This window comes from Carassius carassius, chromosome 9 (genome assembly GCF_963082965.1).
Source record: "Carassius carassius chromosome 9, fCarCar2.1, whole genome shotgun sequence".
In the NCBI taxonomy this organism is placed as follows: domain Eukaryota; kingdom Metazoa; phylum Chordata; class Actinopteri; order Cypriniformes; family Cyprinidae; genus Carassius; species Carassius carassius.
In genome coordinates, this window is record NC_081763.1 from 30,888,214 (window position 1) to 30,909,059 (window position 20,846).

The window sequence follows — 20,846 nt, forward strand, 5'->3', positions numbered from 1 at the left end:
CCCTGGACATATAAGGTTCTATTTTCCATTTTTGTCCAAATTTATTTATTCACATTCTTATTCTTTGAAAACTTATTTACATCAGCTGAATTTTTTTGTCTGTCTGTTTCTGTTTTAAAATTAATTGTGTTATACACTGATGTATAAAAGAAACTTGTTCCCTAACTCCCATATCACTATGTGGAATGCAAAAACTTTGAAGCTCAATTTCTTGAAATGGCTCACAATGCAGATATAACCTTATAATTCCAAGGTGACCAATTTAATATAAAGCACATTATCACTGAATGTAATGTGTGAGAGATAATCAGCCTAATGTCAAAAAGTCACACACCTAGTTTTGGGGATGAAAGCAAATGTTATCAAAGATTTTTACTAGGGCATCTCACACATCAGAAGAACAGGTTTTATTTTCTTTAATCTGGCCTGTTCTGTTGATGCGAGGGCGAAACCATATTCCAGTCGTAAGTATTTATATTGACAACAGCTTGAAACAGTAGATGACTAAGACCCGAAGGGAAGGAGAGGCTGCGAGGAGTCATGAACTCACGAGGAGGAAGAAATGAGATTGGGCCAGCTTTAGATCCTCTTTAAGATTAGTGAATTCTATTCTTTTATTACAGAATAGGAATCTTGAATTCAGTTTTGGTAAAATCCATCCATTTGGTTTTAATACTCATCCAAAAACATTTATGATTTGTGTGTGTCTGATTTAATTCTTATAAAGTTTATAATGCACACAAAATAAATAATAGAGCTTATACATTTTTTTTATGTTACTCATCTGAACAAATCATAAGGTATAGGCGAGAGATTACACAGAATTAAAGGTTAATAAAGGTCACAGATCTCTGTGTTATAGTTCAGACATGCTCATTATGTGCTGATTATTGTCAATTGAAAAAATATCACAATATTAAGTGCATATATAAAACAAAAAGCATGCAATACTATTGGTGCAAAGATTGTGTTAAACCTAAAGTATTGCTTTTATGGCCTATTATATTATGTTCTATGTTATACATTTCTGTCCTGTTTTAACATGCTGAAGAAGATTGCCAATTAATCACAGCATGACACATACCTGCTAATCACACCAACCTTTTCGTGTCATGGATTAAGATTTTTTTTTTTAGGTTAAGGACCATACACAGCCACTAGAAATGTGCGAGTGCATCAGTTGAGGAGAGTGCCTCAGAGAGAAAATGGCTGTTGTCGAATCTCTGCTGCAGTTTTCCAGCACAGGTACATTACTGGGAGCTTTGCTGTTGCTTATGGGTTTGTATTTGCTTTCCTCTGGATCCAAATCTCAGACAGAAGGTAAAGAGCCACCGGGACCCAAACCACTGCCACTGTTGGGTAACCTCCTGAACCTTGACCTCACGAGACCCTTTGACAGCTTTTGTGAGGTAAGAACTTGACACATTTAAACAGTAATAGCAGCCTAACCTTTTGAGATTTATTTGTAAATGTCTTTGTCTGCATCCTCCAGCTCTCCAAAACCTACGGGAACATATTCCAAGTGTTTTTGGGTCCTAAAAAAATGGTGGTCTTAGTTGGATACAAAACGGTCAAAGAAGCTCTTGTGAACCATGCTGAAGAGTTTGGCGACAGAGATATTGCACCTAGTTTCCGGATAATGAATGACGAGAATGGTAGGATGCTTCGTGGAGGGGTGTGTGGGGAAGTCGTGGAGGGGTGTGAGGGGAAGTCGTGGAGGGGTGTGAGGGGAAGTCGTGGAGGGGTGTGAGGGGAAGTCGTGGCCTAATGGTTAGAGAGTCGGACTCCCAATCGAAAGGTTGTGGGTTCGAGTCCCGGGCCGGCAGGAAAATTTTTTGGGGGAGTGCATGTACAGTTCTCTCTCCACCTTCAATACCACGACTTAGGTGCCCTTGAGCAAGGCATCGAACCCCCAACTGCTCCCCGGGCGCCGCAGCATAAATGGCTGCCCACTGCTCCGGGTGTGTGCTCACAGTGTGTGTGTGTGTTCACTGCTCTGTGTGTGTGCATTTCGGATGGGTTAAATGCAGAGCACAAATTCTGAGTATGGGTCGCATACTTGGCTGAATGTCACGTCACTTTCTTTTTTTCTGTCTCAAATGAACTGCAAACTGTAAATGTGTCACAATCCCTGTCTGTTTCTTGTGTCTTCATTATTGCCTTGTTCCCCTCATGTTTCCCAGCTAATTTATTACCATGGACACTCATCTGCTTGTTAGTTTCCATAGTTATCCATTAGTTCAGCTCAGTATATATATATATATATATATATATATATATATATATATATATATATATATATATATATATATATATATATATATATATATATATATATACTGTGTTTCAGCGCTTGTTTGTTGTTTCCCTGTTGATGGTCCTGTAGGCCCTTTTCAAAAGGAGTTTCCACCAACTAGTTAAACTAGTAACTAGTTAAAATTCGAACTCTGAGTTGACTTACTCTGAGATGGGACATTCAGAATTTTTGGATTCAGAACAGCTGAATTGTGCAAGTTCAGTCAACTCTGAGTAGGTTGACTGAGTTTAGCAAGTGCACCATAACTAAGAAGAGCCATGATCGATGGAGCTCCGATATTATGACTCACCATGCCAACATCTCCTGCCAAAAAGACATCTGCATCTGCAGACTCAATGCAAGTTTAATTCTTATCTCAATTATAATATCACAGCTGAAAACTGGCAAGGTAGGTTATTGAACTATTAATTTTCATCGTATCTCACGGGGCAAAAAGGAGAAGAAAAGAAAATTTTACTTCTAAATGCACTTCTTTTAGGAGCTAAAATGAAATAGGGTCTAACATACATGCTGTTGGTTAAGATGATTTAACAGTGTAATAATAAAAACTCCATAATCTTCGGGAAGAAGGAGGCGGGAACCGGCGGACAATCAACTGATATTTAATAATAATCAAAATAAACACAAAACAGAGCCTCAGCCCCTCGCGGACGACTGATGCGCACAAATCAAAATCAAAACCAAAACCTAAAATAAAGCCCAGGCCTGGTCCTCTCTCGTCCTTCACTGTCGTCGCTCCAGTTTTATATCCTTCCATCTCCTCTGTGGGACTCGAGACCGGTGGAGAGGTCGCAGGTGTCGCTGCTTTCCCAATCACTCCACCGGCCTCGCTCGTGTTCCCACATCCCTCGGCCCCACCCCACTCGTCACAAACAGGTTTATACAATTCTTCCTCTCCTATAGTAGAGAATGAGTGGAATTGTTCCTCAGGTTATCTATAGCATGCTATCTAATGTCAAAAAGTCACACACCTAGTTTTGCAGATGAAAGCAAATGTTATCAAAGATCTTTACTGGGGCAGCATGCTAATTAAAATAAAATGTATTTGAATCAAAATTAATTTTGTTTACATTTTTTAACTTTTGCTTCTAGTCACCTTTGTTTGTATAGCACCTTATATAATACTGGTTGTGTCAAAGCAGCGAACCAGAGGCAAAGTACAGTATATTACTATTACATAATGTAAAAAAAATTGTAGAGCAGGAGCTGGTGATGAAAATTTATACTGGATAAGTACGCTTATTTAAGTTTAGAAGAAAAATGCATTTCAAGTGCATTAATGAGTTGAAATTAAAATTTAGTTGAAATTAAAATTATTTTACATGTGCTAAAGTGTTAAAACACTATAGAAATCATATATAGTAATACTTAATTAGACAAATTGCACACCAGTAATGTTTTTTCTAAGGCACATTTATAAAAATTACTTTTAAATGTCCTTATTGAACTATAGCCTAATCCTGGGTAAGTCTAATCCTTGTCTGTGAAACCAGGCCATTGTCTTTAAAGTGAACTCTCTTTAAGTACACTTAAGTTGCCTTTAATTTAAATTATATTATCTTTTATCTATATTATATATTATTATTTGAAACACATAAAAAGTACACTTTTAATAAAAATTAAGCACACTTTTTTTCCCAAATGAGACGCCTCCTCACCATTGTCAACAATCTAAAAAATTATAGAGCGCACGCTGTTCGGTCAAGATAAGCAGCCGTGTCCACGAAAAAGAGAAGATGCACTTTTAATAGCGAATGGACCACAACATACTCTTGGTTAAGACCTGTAGATGTCGAAGCAGAGAGAGCTTTTTGCATTTTATGCAAAAGCAGTTTTTCTGTGGGACATGGTTGAGAATACGACGTGAAGCGACATGGTGCATGTGAGTACCACAGAATAAAAGAACATCATCAAGAAACATGCAAATCAGTGCAATTGTTTTTCAATAAACCAAATGACCCACAGGCTGACAAAGTGTCGGCAGCAGAAGTGAAGAGCATTTATCATACCATACATCACACACATTCATATCGCTCTACCGACTTCAGTAGGCTAAGTTAGCCCCAGTCATTTTTCCAGATTCTGAAATGGCTAAGAAAAAAGCTGTAGAAACTTTGGGTGATATTTTGGGTCAGGTGGTGTCTTAATCTTTTAGTCGGTGGGTTTAAAAATAAATATGGGCAATATATTACAGAAAGCTTGAATTGTCTACTTTTAAACGAAAATATTCAAACTAAAATAAATAGGCTACTCTCTGATTATGTAATCCATATGAAATGTGCATTTCTCTCTGGCGTTCATGGCGAGTCCGCATCGTCAACTTCATCTTTGCAGCGACACAGAAAACACCAGTTTATTACGAAACAATTAAATGTCTCCTTGCTAATTTAGACACATTCATAATCATTACTTTAACGGGTTCTTTGTGGCAAGCTTTGTGCGAGAAGTCATAACTCTTATTATCATGTAGGCTATAGCCTAGTAATTAAATAAATATAAAGGGGCGACGCATTTACTACTTTTAAAAAATGCGGGTCAGGAAGCGGGTCGGGTACAATATTTTCTTTTTCTTTTTTTGCGGTCTGAGTTGAGGGGTGGCTTAGTTGAAAACATCGGTCGGGTGCAGGTTGTTTATACATTGACCCGCGCATCACTGAACAGAACCTGTCAAACAAATCTAAACAGGTAAAGGCAGGGCCCCCTAGTGGTCGGGGCCTATGCTGCAGCCCAGTCAAGCCCAATTAGCGCTGTCACGATATTAGATCTTTCATATCATGGTTATTGTGGCCATAAGAATTCACAATATCGATATCGTGGTATCTATAGAAACCTTAGGTGGAAAAAGATATCAGTCAAATATTTTTTTACTTTGTTTATTTTTACTTTTTTATCCAATTAACATAAAGGTATCGATATACGCAGGACACACGACTTTGGCTTTTTCTTTGAAGATCCTTTGAAATAACAAGAGGGAAAATACTGTCAAGTTCAACAGTATGATGAATAAATATTAATGGTAAGACTTAATAAGATTTCATTTGTTAAGTTAATATTACTGTATTAACTAACATGAATGAACAATATATTACAAAACGAGTCTTTGTAGTTACGAGTTGTTAATTGTTCATGTTAGTTCATAGTGCATTAATGTTTACAAACACAACTTGTGATTTTAATAATGCATTGGTAAAGGCTGAAATTAACATGAAAATATTGTTTATTATTAGTTATATATGTTAACTAATGTAATTAACTAATTAACAATATTGAAGAATGACCACAGATGAGGTGCATGGCACTGTGACCAACTTAACATTTTACAGAGTTTAATGTAGCAATGTGGTCGCTCAGTTTTTCAAGATCAGTTTTAATCGTGTAACTGTTAATAGATTTGAACAAAAAAATAAAGTTACTACAACGAGTAAAGAAAATGCGGTACTTTTTAAAATAATCACCCTTTACTTCAATATATGAACACAGAAAACCGCTGTTAACAGCTTAATATAACATTTCCCAATCTAGTAAAATAGTGGCAACTTACTGAACACAGCTTTCCTTGGAGTAGCTGCAAGTGCTTTATCTTCTTCTTGTGTGGCAGGTGTCAGTGTTAAGGCACAATACTGCCACCTGGGAGCTCAAGCAGGTACTCGCGATGGAGTATTTACATGTGGTGTTATCATAAGAAAACTGTTCATTTTAAATATTAGAGTTATCGCTAATACCAGTATATTGTCTCACGATATTGATAATTGTTGGTTTAAATATCATGATTATCGTCAATACAGGAATATCGTGACACCCCTAAGCCCAATGTCTGGCCATGAGTTCACAAAACGACTTAAAGTACTATGTTTTTGGCAAGCATAGTATCATTGTATTGTGTCACACCAAATTTACACAAAAATGTGAAAGTCCCACTACCAAGATTACATGCATGACTTGCAAAGCTAGACTGATTTGGTGTCCAGGTGGTTTAGTCTTCCAAAATGAGAAGCCGAAAAGTTCCCCTTTTAAACCAGTCAGCAGACCAGACTGAGAGACCAGCAAACTAGCTTCAGCTTTTCATTCTCAGTTGGAATAAATCTTAACAACGGTAACGCATACATTTTTTTTTCACATCAGTCCCATTCATATGTAAAGATATATAAACAAGTATGCAGAAATTAGCATAAAATGAATACACAGGCAAATCAGCTTTGACTTTTTTCTTTCCTCTTTCAGCAGGGAAGTCTTTGTATATAATACACTTTTAACCTTAGATAAACAGGTAGAACAAAAGCAGTGTGCAGAACACATTAGACCTCTTCGATTTGTTCTAGTTGTTCTATTTAAACTGATTCAACTGAGTTCAGCACAGCACAAGTTGAATGCACATGATTCTGTTATTTTTTAAATTATTTTGCAGCTGCCCCAGAAATTCAGGTCAATGTGAACAAAGTACACTGTGGAAGATTGCTGTTCTTCCCTTATACAAGACTGTAAAGCAAGCTCTTATGAACAAGGCCGATGAATTTCATGAACCATGCACTCAATGGATCATTTTTATTATTTTATCATATTTATTTGTAACTCTTATGCAATTCTTGAATTCAGTTAAATGGAAAAGTATAATTAGGAATGGGTTTATGCAGCCTAGTCTTATTGTTTATAGGTAGGCAGATATCATTTGAAAGTTTTCATTGATACTGACAGTACAATATTGAATAATTATCTGTCTCACTGTGATAAGAACAACATGGAACCAAAGAAGCTAACTGTTTCAAACATGACTGATGTTATATAGTGATTTTGGAGCAAAACATGATATCAATCTCATCAATTGTCATGTTTGACGATATGTTAAGCAAACATACAACTGCAACATACAATATTCAAGATGCAACATACAAGATGGTTATATGGAGAGCATATGACCAGCAGTGAAATGTAAGTCAGGTCCACTCCATGGAAAATGCAATTATTAAAGAATAAAAACACAAGAAAATTCTATATAAATATGGTATTAGAAAAGCAAGATAAAAAAGTAAGAATAAAATAAAATACTTTGGCAGGACAGTATACTGCAGACTTAATAAATATCAAGATGAGCAGGAATGTACAAGAGAAGAATGTGCAAACAGGTTGTACAGGGTAATAACATAGCAGCAATAGAGGTAAAAATTGCCTGCAAGTGACAGTGTTAGTATATTAAGTATCTTACTGATAATTAAGTGAAGTCATGTAGAAGTTAAGAGACTGAGTTTGAGTTTAGGAGCCTGATGGCCTCGAGGAAGAAGTTCCTCCTAAGTCTCTCAGTTTTTGCCATCAGGCTACGGAAGCACTTACCAGATGGCAGCAAAATGAAAAGACGTCCTGCAGCGAGGGAAGAGCAGACCCTGAGATGCGCTCAGCTAAACGCACAACTTTTTTCAGGGCTTTGCAGTCTTGACTGGAGCATACAACAAGGAGCAACTGTTTTATTACTAATTTTGAGTACATTCACATTCAAGATTATGTGGTTGTTTTTAAGAAGGGCAAAAGCAAAAACAGGGTACGTGAAGGTTTAAAAAAAAAAAAAAAGTTTTAAAACAGTCTGAATAGAAATGTGCCAGTAAAAAATTATGTGGGGTATGGGTAAAGCTGGCCATCATTTGAACTTTTATGATTCCGATCTGGTCAACTCCTAATTTCAATTCCAATAGGCTAAACAAATAAATAAATAAATAAATAAATAAATAAATAAATAAATAAATAAATAATTAAAAAGTCTTATATATCATTCACAATTATAACTCTTATTGCACAATATTTCCTATAGCTGAATACTATGAATGAAAATCAACAGCCTAAAGAACACTTACACAAGGATGTGTGTGCAGCAGAGAAAACAGCCAGTGAGTCTTCTTGACTTATGCTGGGTACACACCAAAAGATTTTTTACATCTTGTAAGATTTTCAAAATGTGATAGACCACAAACATGAGGATAAAAAAATCCTAGATTTAACCGTTTTGCTCCTATAATGTGTGGTGTAACATGATGTGACAAAGACATCACTCCACACACAAACAGATTTCAACCAGTCTCGACTGTTAACACGGGAAATCTCACAAAATCTCGTGAGACTTCAGAATAAGTATTGCAGATGATATGCAGGAAGAAATTGCAATGATAGTTTTTGGAATGATTTGTACAGAAAATTCACGAAAAAAAAAAAACAATGAAAAGGTTTTGAGTTTTACACGACATGTTGTATAAACATTTGTGCTGTTGCCACAAATCAACAAGCTGATCCTCCATCTCAGCCTTCCACATCAATTTCACTTTGTACTGTGCCATGACTTCTTCCGTCTTTCATCATCTTGCTTTCTGATTGGATATTGTTTCGTTTCACATGATAATCTCCAGAGCGTGCGCACATTTTTCCTTGGTGTTCTCCCCACACATCAGGATTTCTGTTCGTAAATATTCAACATAGGGTGTGTTCTGCTCTCCAAAGCTGAGGGAGTATCGGAGAAGGAGGCTCTTGTTGACAGGTCACGTGGCAGCAGGAGAAGTATTCAGGAGCTGGAAAGAAGAGGGAAAAGAGACCTCGTGTTAGTAATGGTGTGAGTACCCTAAACCATCGTACAGCAGCATAATTATCTGAAGTGAACTATCTGTGAGCCTTTTTGTGAGTTTTGGCATAGTAAGTGAGCGGCCCAACCGTGGAGGAGGATTGTGGGTGAGCCGGGACCAGTGAGTGAGAGAAGACGTTGGGGTGGATCTCAGGCATACAATAACAGCGTACACCGTACTACAGGGTATGCCCCTACTTATCTAATGTTTGGCAGACATGTGCGGATGCCAACAGATCTGATGTTGGGAACAGCAGTGGCCGAGGAATAGGTGGGCCTGACAGAGTGGGTGGGCCGTCATCATCAACGCCTCCATTTTGCTTATAAGCAAGTCACCAAGCGGATACGAGTGGCCGGCGATAAGAACAAGCGGCTATACGATCGGACTGCACAAGAGGCCCCCCTACTCCCTGGTGAAAGAGTACTGGTGCGGGACCACAGGCGACAAGGTAAAGGAAAGTTGAGTGACCGGTGGGAGACCACTCCATATGTGATCCAAGGCCAGCAGCGGTCTGGACAACCCGTGTACACGATTCGCCCAGGAGGGAAGGCCGGGCCGGACCGGACCGAGTAGTCAGAGTAACCAGAGTGAAGAGCCAGCGGCCCCTCTATCCACCGTCCGTGTCCAGTCCTGTCATACTTGCTTGTATGTTCTTGTGCAGATTTAGCGGGTCCCTTTGAAGCGTCTACCTCCACGTCGACCCGTCACTCAGGGTACAGAAACCGCGAACACCTCCCGTACACTTACCAGTACGGTTTCAGTCGGGTCCCGGCCGCCATTGTGCAGCTCCACCAGCATCTGGACGACCCGCTGGGCCGCCTCGGAGTTCGCCACGAGAAGCAGCAGGTATCCATCGTGCATTCAAACTCCCAATACTTTGAAAAATTTGGTCGGCAACTAATAAACATTTACTGCCAAATAAGGCAAAGGAAATACATTTTAAGATACTGCATAGGTACTATCCTTGTAACACCTTTAATAACAAGTTTAGAAAAGATGTTTCACCAAAATGTTATTTTTGTAATTTAGAAAATGAAACCCTTACACTTATTTTGTTACTGTAAATATTATAAAGGCTTTTGGAACCTGTTCTCTATGCTGGTTTTTGATATATTTATAAAATAATTAATTATGAAGCTACAATCCTTTTTTAATTGTAATACTGGGTCAGATATAGTTGATAACACTTTAAAGATGATAATTCTTCTTGGGAAGTTCCAAGTACATAAAGCAAAAATAATGTTCATCACTCCCTCCTTTAAGTTTTTTTTTTTTTTTTGTATAGAACTCAAAATATTGTGTCATTACTTCTAATCATAGACAGTAAAAGAAATGGACACAGCGACCCCATTGGATTCAACGGAGACAAGTGAAGTCAATTAGAAGCACGCACTTAAAACAGCACGACTCAAACTGAGCTTGATGGCGTTTTTATTTAAGTGTTAATTTTTCGAAACTAGAAATCGGTCTAGCCAGTACTTTACCCAGGAATTGTCGGGCCACAACAAATTCTGAATGAGTCACTTCTGAATTAGTTAAGTTCATCATATCTTGTAGTTGAGCATCCAAGAAAGTGCTGTCACATTGTGGATCAAAAGCTGAAAGAGCTTCAATTAACTTGATATTTCTTTCTCTGAAACGCTCTGAGATTTCTGCAAGCACTGCATCCAAAGTACTGTAGAATAATCGTCTGAGCTCTTCTTGATTTCCAAAATCACCTTGAGCTTGGCCAGTGCTTTCCTCCAGCAGATATTCTTGAAGGCCTTTGTTGATGGTCCGCTTTCGTTTGGGAGGTCCTGGCATTTCAGTGTCGTCTGCCTTTTCCCACAGCTCTAAGAACTCAGATTCACTGTGCAATTTCGTAAGGCATTCTGAAGCACATGTAACTAATTTGACTGCACTTAGAAGGTCCATGTCCTCTGACTGCATCAGTTTGTTTGGAGCATCAAGCAGCAGTAGAATCTTATACACCATGTGGGCAATGAATTTGAAGCTCGTCTCTGATACTTCCCTAATCAGGCCAGCAGCTTCTATGTGCACCTCTGTCTCGTATCTGCAGTTTCCACTGATCTCGGCTTACAACAAAGAAATGCCTTGAAAAGAATTCAGAATTGTTTTGACTGTTTGAAAATGCCCTGTCCATCGCTGTTCAAGTAATTTCTTAAGCTGCTGTCCTCCATACAAGACAGCAACGGTTGGCTTCTTTATGAATTTATAAAGCAAGTTACACACATTAAAGAAGTCTTCAACCGCGGGCTCTGTGGATATTGCATGACCTACCACAAGATGGAGCTGATGATTGAAGCAATGCACATCATGCAAATTTTCTGTACTCCTCCTTTTTTTCCGGACATGAGAGAGTCCCCGTCATACACCTGGCTCAATATTTTAGAAGTACTTAGCCCATTCTTTTCAAGCTCTGTAATTATTGTGTTAGTAAGGGTCTGGGCATCCCCTTTTTCAGTTGTTGTCATGGAAAGAAGACACTCTGTGACTTGATAATTGTCTTTAACGAAGCGAACGATTATGGAAATATTTTCCATTCTAGTTGGGTCACGTGTGCCATCTACTTTGATTGTGTACCACGAGTCTGCAACTTCTCAAACTATTTCTTCAGTGACCAGACTGCTCATGTTTGCAATGACGTCATTTTGAATTTCGTGAGAACTGTACGTTGCATTGCATGGTATTGTCTTCATAACACTCCTTAACTCTGGATCTTTTCGGTGGGTATATTCGAATAATGAAAGGAAAAGTCCGCTTCCATCCTCTGTTAGACTATCAAAAGCATCTGTGCTTCCCCTTAGCGGCAAATGATTCACTACAAGAAACTCAATCATGTCCACTACAGAGGAGAGGTAGTAGTGATTCCTAGCTAATTGGTTACTGTTAACCATAGTGGAAATTTCAAGTCCACTTTCAGCCTGTTTTTCTCTGTCTTTACAGAGTGCCATGCTTGTAATGTGCTCTTGACGCTGCATGTTTGTTAAGGCCTTTTCCCGCCTCTACAGCGTGTTTCCAACAGTGAAAGCGTTGTCTGATGGAGATATTAGGTATTTCCTGCATGGAAAACAAAATGCAGCATCTGCTTCCACGGAGTATTCCAACCACTCCCGTGACGTATACCATGACGTAACAAATGATCGATGCTGGTTGTAGCAAAGACGAAGAGGAAAACATCTTAATTTAACCTGATTTGGTTTATCCTCACCAAGGTCGAAAGGCACTCTTGGCGGTCCAGGCATGCATGAGCTGGAGCATGAGGGCAGAGGACCAGTAGGTGTTGGTGTCTTGACGACTAGCGTGTCTACTGAGTTGCTATTGGATGCTTGCAATTGCACGGTCGCATCTGGCAAACTATGGGAGCGATTTATCGTATATACATTTTTATACTGCCGTATGGTAATCTATATAGCCATTACTGATGAATCACGCAATTGTAAGAAGCTCCCTGATAGGCTAGCGCTGCTAGGAGACAAATCTCCACCTACCACCAGTCTGACGGTCATGTCAGATTTTTGCCTGATATTTTTTAGGGGTTATGGTATGATTATAACTCGATTCAATTTAAAATGAGTAACGTTTTGTTTTTAAACTTTTTATTGAAATTACACATTACATTTTATATCACATTATACTTATTTAATTACGTTTTTATGTTCTATTGTGCCAGGCTTGGGAGGGCCCCCCCATGAGGCCGGCCCTGCGTGCCTGTTAGATCACACACATCACAAGGACTATGAATCCGCATCAAGTGTAAGTAATAAGGACCTAGTAATAGGGACCTAATTTTTTCAAGTGTCTAAAAGACATGAACAATTTTTTGAAAAACATGACTTATGAAACATTCATGCTCTTTAATAAACATATATTACATAAAGCATCCATATTTGCTTTGCATATCCAGATATGTCAGAGCAAGATATTTTCAGTTGAGACAGCTCAAACATGTATTTTAGTCTGGGACTAGCTTAAGCCTTGTCTGTGAAACCATGGGAAAAAGTATTCATCTAAAGGGATAGTTCACATAAAAATGAAAATTAGATGTTTCTCTGCTTACCCCCAGAGCATCCAATATGTTGGTGACTTTGTTTTTTCAGTAGAACAAAAATTATTATTTTTAGCTTCAGTCATTGCAGTCTCTCAGCAATACAATGCATGGCAAATGATAACAGAATAAACATACAGAAAAAAGCATACACAGACAAAACCATATTAACCCTGCAGCTTGTGACGATACAATGATATGTAAAGACACAAAATGGCCTATCTGTGCAAGAAACTGAACAGTTTTAATATATTTTTACCTGATTCACGCAATGTCCGAACTGTTAGAACTCTTGTGAGCGCACTTCACAGCAGCAAGTGCGTGATTCATTGTTCTACTTCTTCTTGCATTATGGCGGATCGCAGACTTATAAGGTGAATTACCATCACCTACCTCTCAAGTGGACCATTGACACTCCTAATTAAGATTGTAGGTAGTGTCAAAGGTCAATTTGAGAGATATGTGGCTGTAATGCAATTATACCTGCTGGCACCATTGTGGAGCAGCAAGCATCATGACAAACTGTGGGCCGTGGCCCCCGATGGGCCGTAGCGGTATTGCGGGGGCCGTGGTTAGGCTAAATCAAAATATTAAAATAATTTAAATATTCTAATTGTTATAAAATGTGATTTTCCCCTCTCTTTATTAACTGCGTCGTCAGTGTTGGTAATGTATCAGACACTTGTACTTATAATATGAAAAACAATCTCAAATGGAGTTAACAAGGTTTTTAGAATGGCCACATCTGAGCCAAGTGCATCGCTTTCATCTTTTACAGGTTATATAACATTTGTTGCTATAAGGGCGCTTCTTTTTTGTTGTTGTTGTTTATACACTTGGCCAAAATCTCATGATATAAATCATTAGGTGCTTATGCACAGGATCTTAAAATATACAAAAGTATGGCTAGATGGCTGGTAATCTAACCTACTTCAAACACACAAAACCAGCCTTTACAGACATAGTGTTTGAGTAAAGAAAACGCTGTACTATTAAAAAATTAGTTATTTATTAACCCTTGCATTGCAAGAGAGATCTGTCTACTTTAGGCTGTGCACTGTGTGTCAATCTGAATGTAGATGGGGTGAAGTGACGTGGTTCCACTGAGAGCTTGAGGATACAATGGCATTACAAAGTTTTACTGACAAGCTCTTTGTAAATTATTGTTAAATATTTGTAAAACCCTCTGTTTAAAAATAATAATTACGAATTATAATATAGATATGAAGTTAGGATATTTTTTCACGGCACACCTGACTGGGCTAGGCAGAGGCGTCGTGCCCCCTCAGATTTTTGAGCCAAGTGGATTTTGAATGCAGCTTTTAAAAGACAAAAAATAATAATAGAAAAAGGCGATTAATATTTTCTGTATTAATTACAATTTGAATACAATCACACCAGTATGATGAGATCATTCAGTACGTCATATCATCAGCTGCTAAAATCTGCGTTCGCTGGCTAGTGCTGAGCCAGAGACAGAATCGTTTGTAAAGCGCTGCATCATTAGCCTTTGGATGTTTGCGTTGCAAGTGATATTGCATTGTACTTGCACTACTGCTTTATTTTAATACCGTGAAGCATATTTTGTAAGTAACTTTGTTGCCATTTCTGTCGAAATGGGCCTACTTTTCGCTCACTTAATTTGGCTTGCTCAGCTAAATATGTTTGTAGGCATGTGGTTGAGTGTGTCAACGCACCCAGTGAGTTAACACACACATGCACGTGCACGTGCACGCGCGCACACACACACACACACACACACACACACACACATGCACTTTATATATATTACCATGAATCAAAAAAAAGAGAAAAAAAAACTTTTAACTGATAGTATGGGGCCATTCACATGTCGTGCCTAAAAACGTGTGGAAAATGCTAGTCGCGTTGCTATGTCCTTCTTTCCAAAGCGCTCGGGCAGTTGCGCTCCTGAGGCGTCTGCCGTTGCTAAGCATCCATCAGCTGCAGTATACGTTACAACAAGGAAATTTCAGTTTGAGTTCACTCCATTTTTCAAAAACAACTGGGAATTTCACCTGGAAGGAAGCTGATTGAGTTGTTTCTTTTCACATGAACTGGTGCGTTTGCATCATTCTGAAAAGCTGAGATGTTTTTAACTAGATGTGGTTTGGACGCGCTTGGAAATAATGAGCTTGTTGCACCGTGTGTGTATTGCGACTGTGCCGTTTCAATTATGAGCGCAAATACCGCATTTGAAATAACGAACTTGAGCACACAGAAGACGCGATATGTGAACGGCCCCTTCATCGCTCAAAATGTTTATTTTCGGTTAACGGTTAAACGGTCAATATGAGCATCCCTAATTGGCATATAAACAAAAACTAACATAAAACATGCAAAATTAATTAATTTTAAGCCACACAAAGCCAAAATGTTAGTATTTCTTGCTCGGAATCTGCCATAAAATAAAAGTTTATTGATCTTTGAAAAGGTGTACCTGGGTTTTTATGCCATTATCATTATATTAGTTGAAACTGGTCTTAGAACGACAATATTATCGTTTATTGTGATAATTTCTTGGACAATTTATCATCCAGCTAAATTTGTTATTGTGACAGGCCTAGTCAGATGTAGTGATGAAGAGGGGCGAGGAGTCTGTGTGTGTGGTGTGGGGGGGTGTCAGAGGGCAGAGTTCAGCAAGGAGACAGCTGTAGCGAAAAAGCTGTTCCTGAATCTTGTGGTCCTTGTCCGGTGGCTCCTGAAGCGCCTCCTGGAGGGCAGGAGGTTGAACAGTCCGTGATGGTGAGGTTAAACCATCTCACGTGATGGTGAGAGGAGTCCTTGAGAATGCTGCGAGCTCGACGTAGCATTTCCTCTGGATGTCCTCCATAGCAGGAAGGGGTGTCCCTGTGATGCGTTGGGCAGTTTTCACCACCATCTGCAGTGCTTTGCCTTCTTGACCAGGCTGGAGGTGTTTGTGGTCCAGGACAGGTGCTCCGAGATGGTGGTTCCCAGGAACCTGAAGCTGGAGACACGTTCAACAACCATCCTGTTAATGTGGATGGGGTCATGTGTGCTTCCTTTCTTCTTCCTGAAGTCCACAATGAGCTCCTTAGGCTTATTGGTTTTTAAGGAGCAGGTTACTGTCAGCGCATCATGTGGCCAGGTGCTGTAACTCTTCCCTGTAGGCAGTCTCATCGTTGTCACTGATGAGGCCAATCACTGTGGTGTCATCTGCAAACTTAATGATGGAGTTGGATCCATGCACAGGCTTGCAGTCGTGGGTGTAAAGGGAGTAAAGGAATGGGCTCAGCACACAGCCCTGTGGTATGCCGGTGTTGAGTGTTGAGAAAAAAAATCCATAACATTTTTGATAAAATACCAATTTTAGTCATGTCCCCTAGTTTACACCAAGTCCTGCTACCATAACACATTTCCCCTCTGAACAAACTTGGAACGTTCCAAAATATATTTTTTCAACAGGAAGTTGCATTATCCAGATCTTTTGAAGGCAATGGGGAGACCAAAAGTAAGTCCTCTCATTTTCTTTTCAGTATATTTGATGATATTTTCATCATGTCTGAGAGGTCATGTTGTGTTCTAACACAAGAGTTGTTTGATAATGCATGGAGTTAGTGTTCAGTGATGCATTGAGTTTGTGCTTAAAATCATTCTGTGATGTCTGACCAATGAATGTGTTTGTCTACTGGGGTCTGAAACAGAGAGGTTAAGTAAAAGATACGATAGGTTGATTTTAATCCCTGTATCTGTCTGATCCTTATCAAAAGCAACATTTGGCAACAAGGATGGCTGAAATCGCACTACCACATCCTGATCCTTTCCTTGCTCTACCGGGCAAGCCTCCGATTCCCTGGACTCGCTGGTTACAGTCCTTTAAGACTTTCATCTTGGCAGTGGGGTTGACTGATGTGAGTGCAGCCTGCAAAAAAATGGTGGTACTGCATTGCTTGGGAGCCGAGGGTCAGCACGTGCTAAGAGCATTAGCCTGCATCTGGGCCTGCAAGAGATGGCATGTGTATCTCTATGGTCGCACTTTCACCCTAAGGACAGATCACCAGGCCCTGACTGCACTACTTTTCTGGACAGGCCACAGGGCACTGAGGCTACTTCGCTGGTCCGACTATCTTTGCCAAAATAACTTTGACCTGAAGTTCACCCCAGGCACAGACAATGTTGTGGCTGATCTACTGTCCTGCTCCGCTCACCACCCACCCAACCCACCACACACACGCACACCGACACTTACCAGGTGAAACGGGTCATTGTACAGATTTTACACATACCCCTCCAGGCTGTCGTATCATTACAAGAATTGAAGGAGGTATTGGAACAGAACACAGTCCTTTCTCAGCTCTTAGTCCATATTCTGAATGGCTGGCCCCAGGGGGTACCACAGGGGCTAGTATTTTTTTTCCAGAATAAAGCAGGAGCTGTCCTGCTGGAATGACACCTGTGTGGCACGCAGCCATATCCCCTCATCCCCAGTGACCTACGTCAGCACATGTCTTTGCAATGGCTCACAAGGGCCACCTGGGTTTGTGAAGTTGAAGCAGTGCTGCAGAGACAAGATTTGGTGGTCGAGAAAAGATAAAGACATCGAGGCCCTGGTGAAAGACTATGCTGCCAATCTCTTGCTCGGTAAGACGTTTCACCAGGCCCCCCCACCCTTGCAACCTCTTGCTTGGCCATCGCAGCCCTGGGACCATTTGCAGCTGGACATATGCGGTGAGATACAAGGAGTTCCTCATCACCAACGCTTAGACAACAACCTAGTTGTTGTCTATGACCTGCATTTGAAATGGCCTGAGCTCATTGCCACCGGTTCTGTGACCTCTCAAGGCATAATTAACTTCCTGGACACTCTGTTTTACCACTAGGCCTTCCAAACACTATCACTACTGACAATGGCCCACAGATGATCTCAGCCGAGTTCACAACATACCTAAAAAACGTCTTGGTTACGTATGGCAGGTCTTGAACCTGATAAGCCAGGACAATAGTATCCACTATCCAGTGGGATAACCTCTGCTTGGAGACAGCCTTTCCCTTCTGCTGGCCTCCGTAACAGACAAAGAGCTGGTCTGAGGTCCTAATGCACCGAGTTCTGTCCACGTAGGTGCGGAGCACATGTACTGGACAGAGCAGCGCCAGGGCTGGTTCTGCCTCCTCCAGGGGCAGCGCTTGCAAATTCACCACCTGATCCCTAAAAGGAGTGGTGGGAACTTTGGGCACGTACCCAGGCCTGGGTCTCAAGATAACGTGAGAGTTAGCCGGCCCGAATTCCAGGAACGCTTCATCAACTGAAAATGCCTGCAGCTCCCCAACCTCTTCACCGAAGCCAAAGCCGTCAGGAGTGGGGCGGGTGGAGGCAGCAGAGGGCCGCCGGGGCAGCTAATGGTGCTGTCAAACGCTTCCTTTAGTCACTGAAAAACAGTTTAAGAGTGTAATTGTTTCAGGGACCTACTTACAGGCTATCCATCACACACTGCTGCACTACAGGGCCATCCAACACTCTACGGCGGTGGTCCCTCCAGCTTTCCTCATGCTTGGCCGTGAGCTTCACCTTCCCCTTGACTGGCTCAGCCCGCGTTAAGGTCCCTGACATAAAGGCTGCAGATTGAGACAAGAAACTCACTTCATATTGGTCTGACCCTCTCCAAGTTACTCATCAGTTGGGCCTAGCCACGTTCTTGCTCAACGACGACACACGGTGGCACACAAGCCGCCTCTGCAAAGTGCTGCCCCTGGCACATACAACAGGAGTCGCACCTCAAGGCCACACCCCCAGCTTGGCAGGATTGGGGTAATGCTTCAGCTGACATCTCAGATAGCTCCCGCACAGGCTCCAGACATGCCTATCAACTTGCCAGCTGAGATGTGTGAGCATAAACTGAGCGCAAAATGAATACACAGACAAATCAGCTTTTTGTCTGTGTATGTAAAAGTAAAACCTGTTTTTTTTCTCTATCAGCGGGGATGCCTTTGTACATAATAAACTTTTAACCTCAGATAAACAGGTAGAACAAAAGCAGTTTGCACATTTAGAACACATTAGACCTCTTCATGAAGGAGCAAGTTGTTCTATTTAAACTGATTCAACAGCACAAGTTGAATGCACATGTCTCTGTTATTTTTTTTTTACTTTTTTGCAGCTGCCCCAGAAATTCAGGTCAATGTGTACAAAGTACACCGTGGAAGATTGTTGTTCTTGCCTTATACAAGACTGTAAAGCAAGCTCTTATGAACAAGGCCGATGAATTTCATGAACCATGCACTCAGTGGATCATTTTTATTATATCATTATATCATTTATTTGTAACTCTTATGCAATTCTTGTATTCATTTCATAGGGACAGTATAATTATAAATGGGTTTATGCAGCCTGGTTTATGTGGGCAGATATAATTTGCAAGTTTTTATTGATGCTACGTTTCAGCGTTTAAAACACATAGAATTGTTTCGTATTTTTATCTTAATTTAGATTTTTAAACCCCTTAACCTACCCCAAATCTAAACCCAACTATTTTGGCAAATATAAAATATATAAAATGTAATTAACCGAAATACGCTGGGGGGAAATGTCAATTTTAGTAACAATATAACATTAAGCATATATTTTTATAGTTGCTAATACCACTTCTATCTCTAAATCTAACCATAACCAGGCTATTTCTTATAAATATGCACAGTATAAAGAAAAACATGACATACAGATAAGTACTCTAAATCACAATAATTTATTTACTGTCAACAGCAGTACAATAATAAATCATTTTCTGTGTCACTGTCATAAGCAGCAACATGGAACCACAGAAGCTAACTGTTTCAACTGATATATAGTTGAATAGTGATCCACTATTCACTATTTTTATTTTTTTTACAAATTTCAGTCTGGTTTCAGGGAGCTACATAGTACTGAATCAGCTTTGTTGAATGTTTAAAATTACATCTTACTCTGGATGCAGGTTCTGGCTGTATTTTAGTGTTGCTTGATTTGAGTGCAGCATTTGAAACTGTAGATAACACTATTCTTTTACACAGACTTGAACATGTAGCTGGGCTTCGAGGCTCTGTGCTGGAGTGGTTTGCCTCTTTTCTCAAAGGTAGAACATTTTCTGTCAAAGTAGGGAATTGTTTTTCTTTCCATGCCCCAATACATCAGTGTATCACAGGGCTCCATCCTGGGTCCTCTTTTGTTTGTATTATATATGCTTCCACTTGGTCATATTATACAGAGACACAATTTATCTTACCACTTTTATGCCGATGACACTCAGCTCTACTTTCCTATTAAAAATAATAATGGTTCCTTGTCTGGCTTGTTTGACTACCTGTGTGACATAAAATGTTGGATGGACATGAACTTCCTACAGTTTCTACTTTTAAATCTTCATTAAAAACGTATCTGTATTCTTTACAATTTGAATGATGGTGTTTATATTTTTACTTGTTTTAAAGGTTTTGATCCAGTGTATTAATTCTGCTTAAGTAGTGTTTTAATCTTCGTTTTAATATCTGTGTACAGCACTTTGGATTGCTATAAGGAATTGTTATAAGGGGTAATTGGCAGACTCTATTTTCTCATCTGGTGTTGTGGTTTTTTTTATCGTGTTTTCCTCCCCCAAATGCTTCAGTTTGATTATTATGCCATATTTGGGGGTTTCCGTTGCTGTCATTATGCTTCATTTAGTTCATTAGATCCCAGGTGTGTCCCTTTAGTTGCTGTGTATTTAAGGTGTGTTCTGCCCCTCATTTCCCATCCACTGTCATTTTGTGTTTTGTGTGGCCAGCTTTGTGTTTATTAAATAATTTGGATTTTGCATTACTCCACATCTCCACACCCTTACGAAAAATACGTTTATTCAAGTGTGCTATTAGTATGTTTCTTTAAAACTAAAAATAG

The 20,846-nt window shown here is 39.7% G+C and overlaps 1 protein-coding gene across 1 annotated transcript in view; it reads left to right on the top strand.

The window, feature by feature from the left end:
* The first annotated feature begins 1,190 nt into the window (after positions 1 to 1,190).
* The window catches only part of LOC132149591 (cytochrome P450 2K1-like), a 44,351-nt gene continuing 24,695 nt past the window's right edge, over positions 1,191 to 20,846 (top strand). The window contains exons 1-2 of the mRNA XM_059558970.1: positions 1,191 to 1,409; positions 1,493 to 1,655. Of these exons, the coding sequence (XP_059414953.1) occupies positions 1,206 to 1,409; positions 1,493 to 1,655 (367 nt within the window). The 5' untranslated portion in view covers positions 1,191 to 1,205. The remainder of the gene's footprint in view (positions 1,410 to 1,492; positions 1,656 to 20,846) is intronic.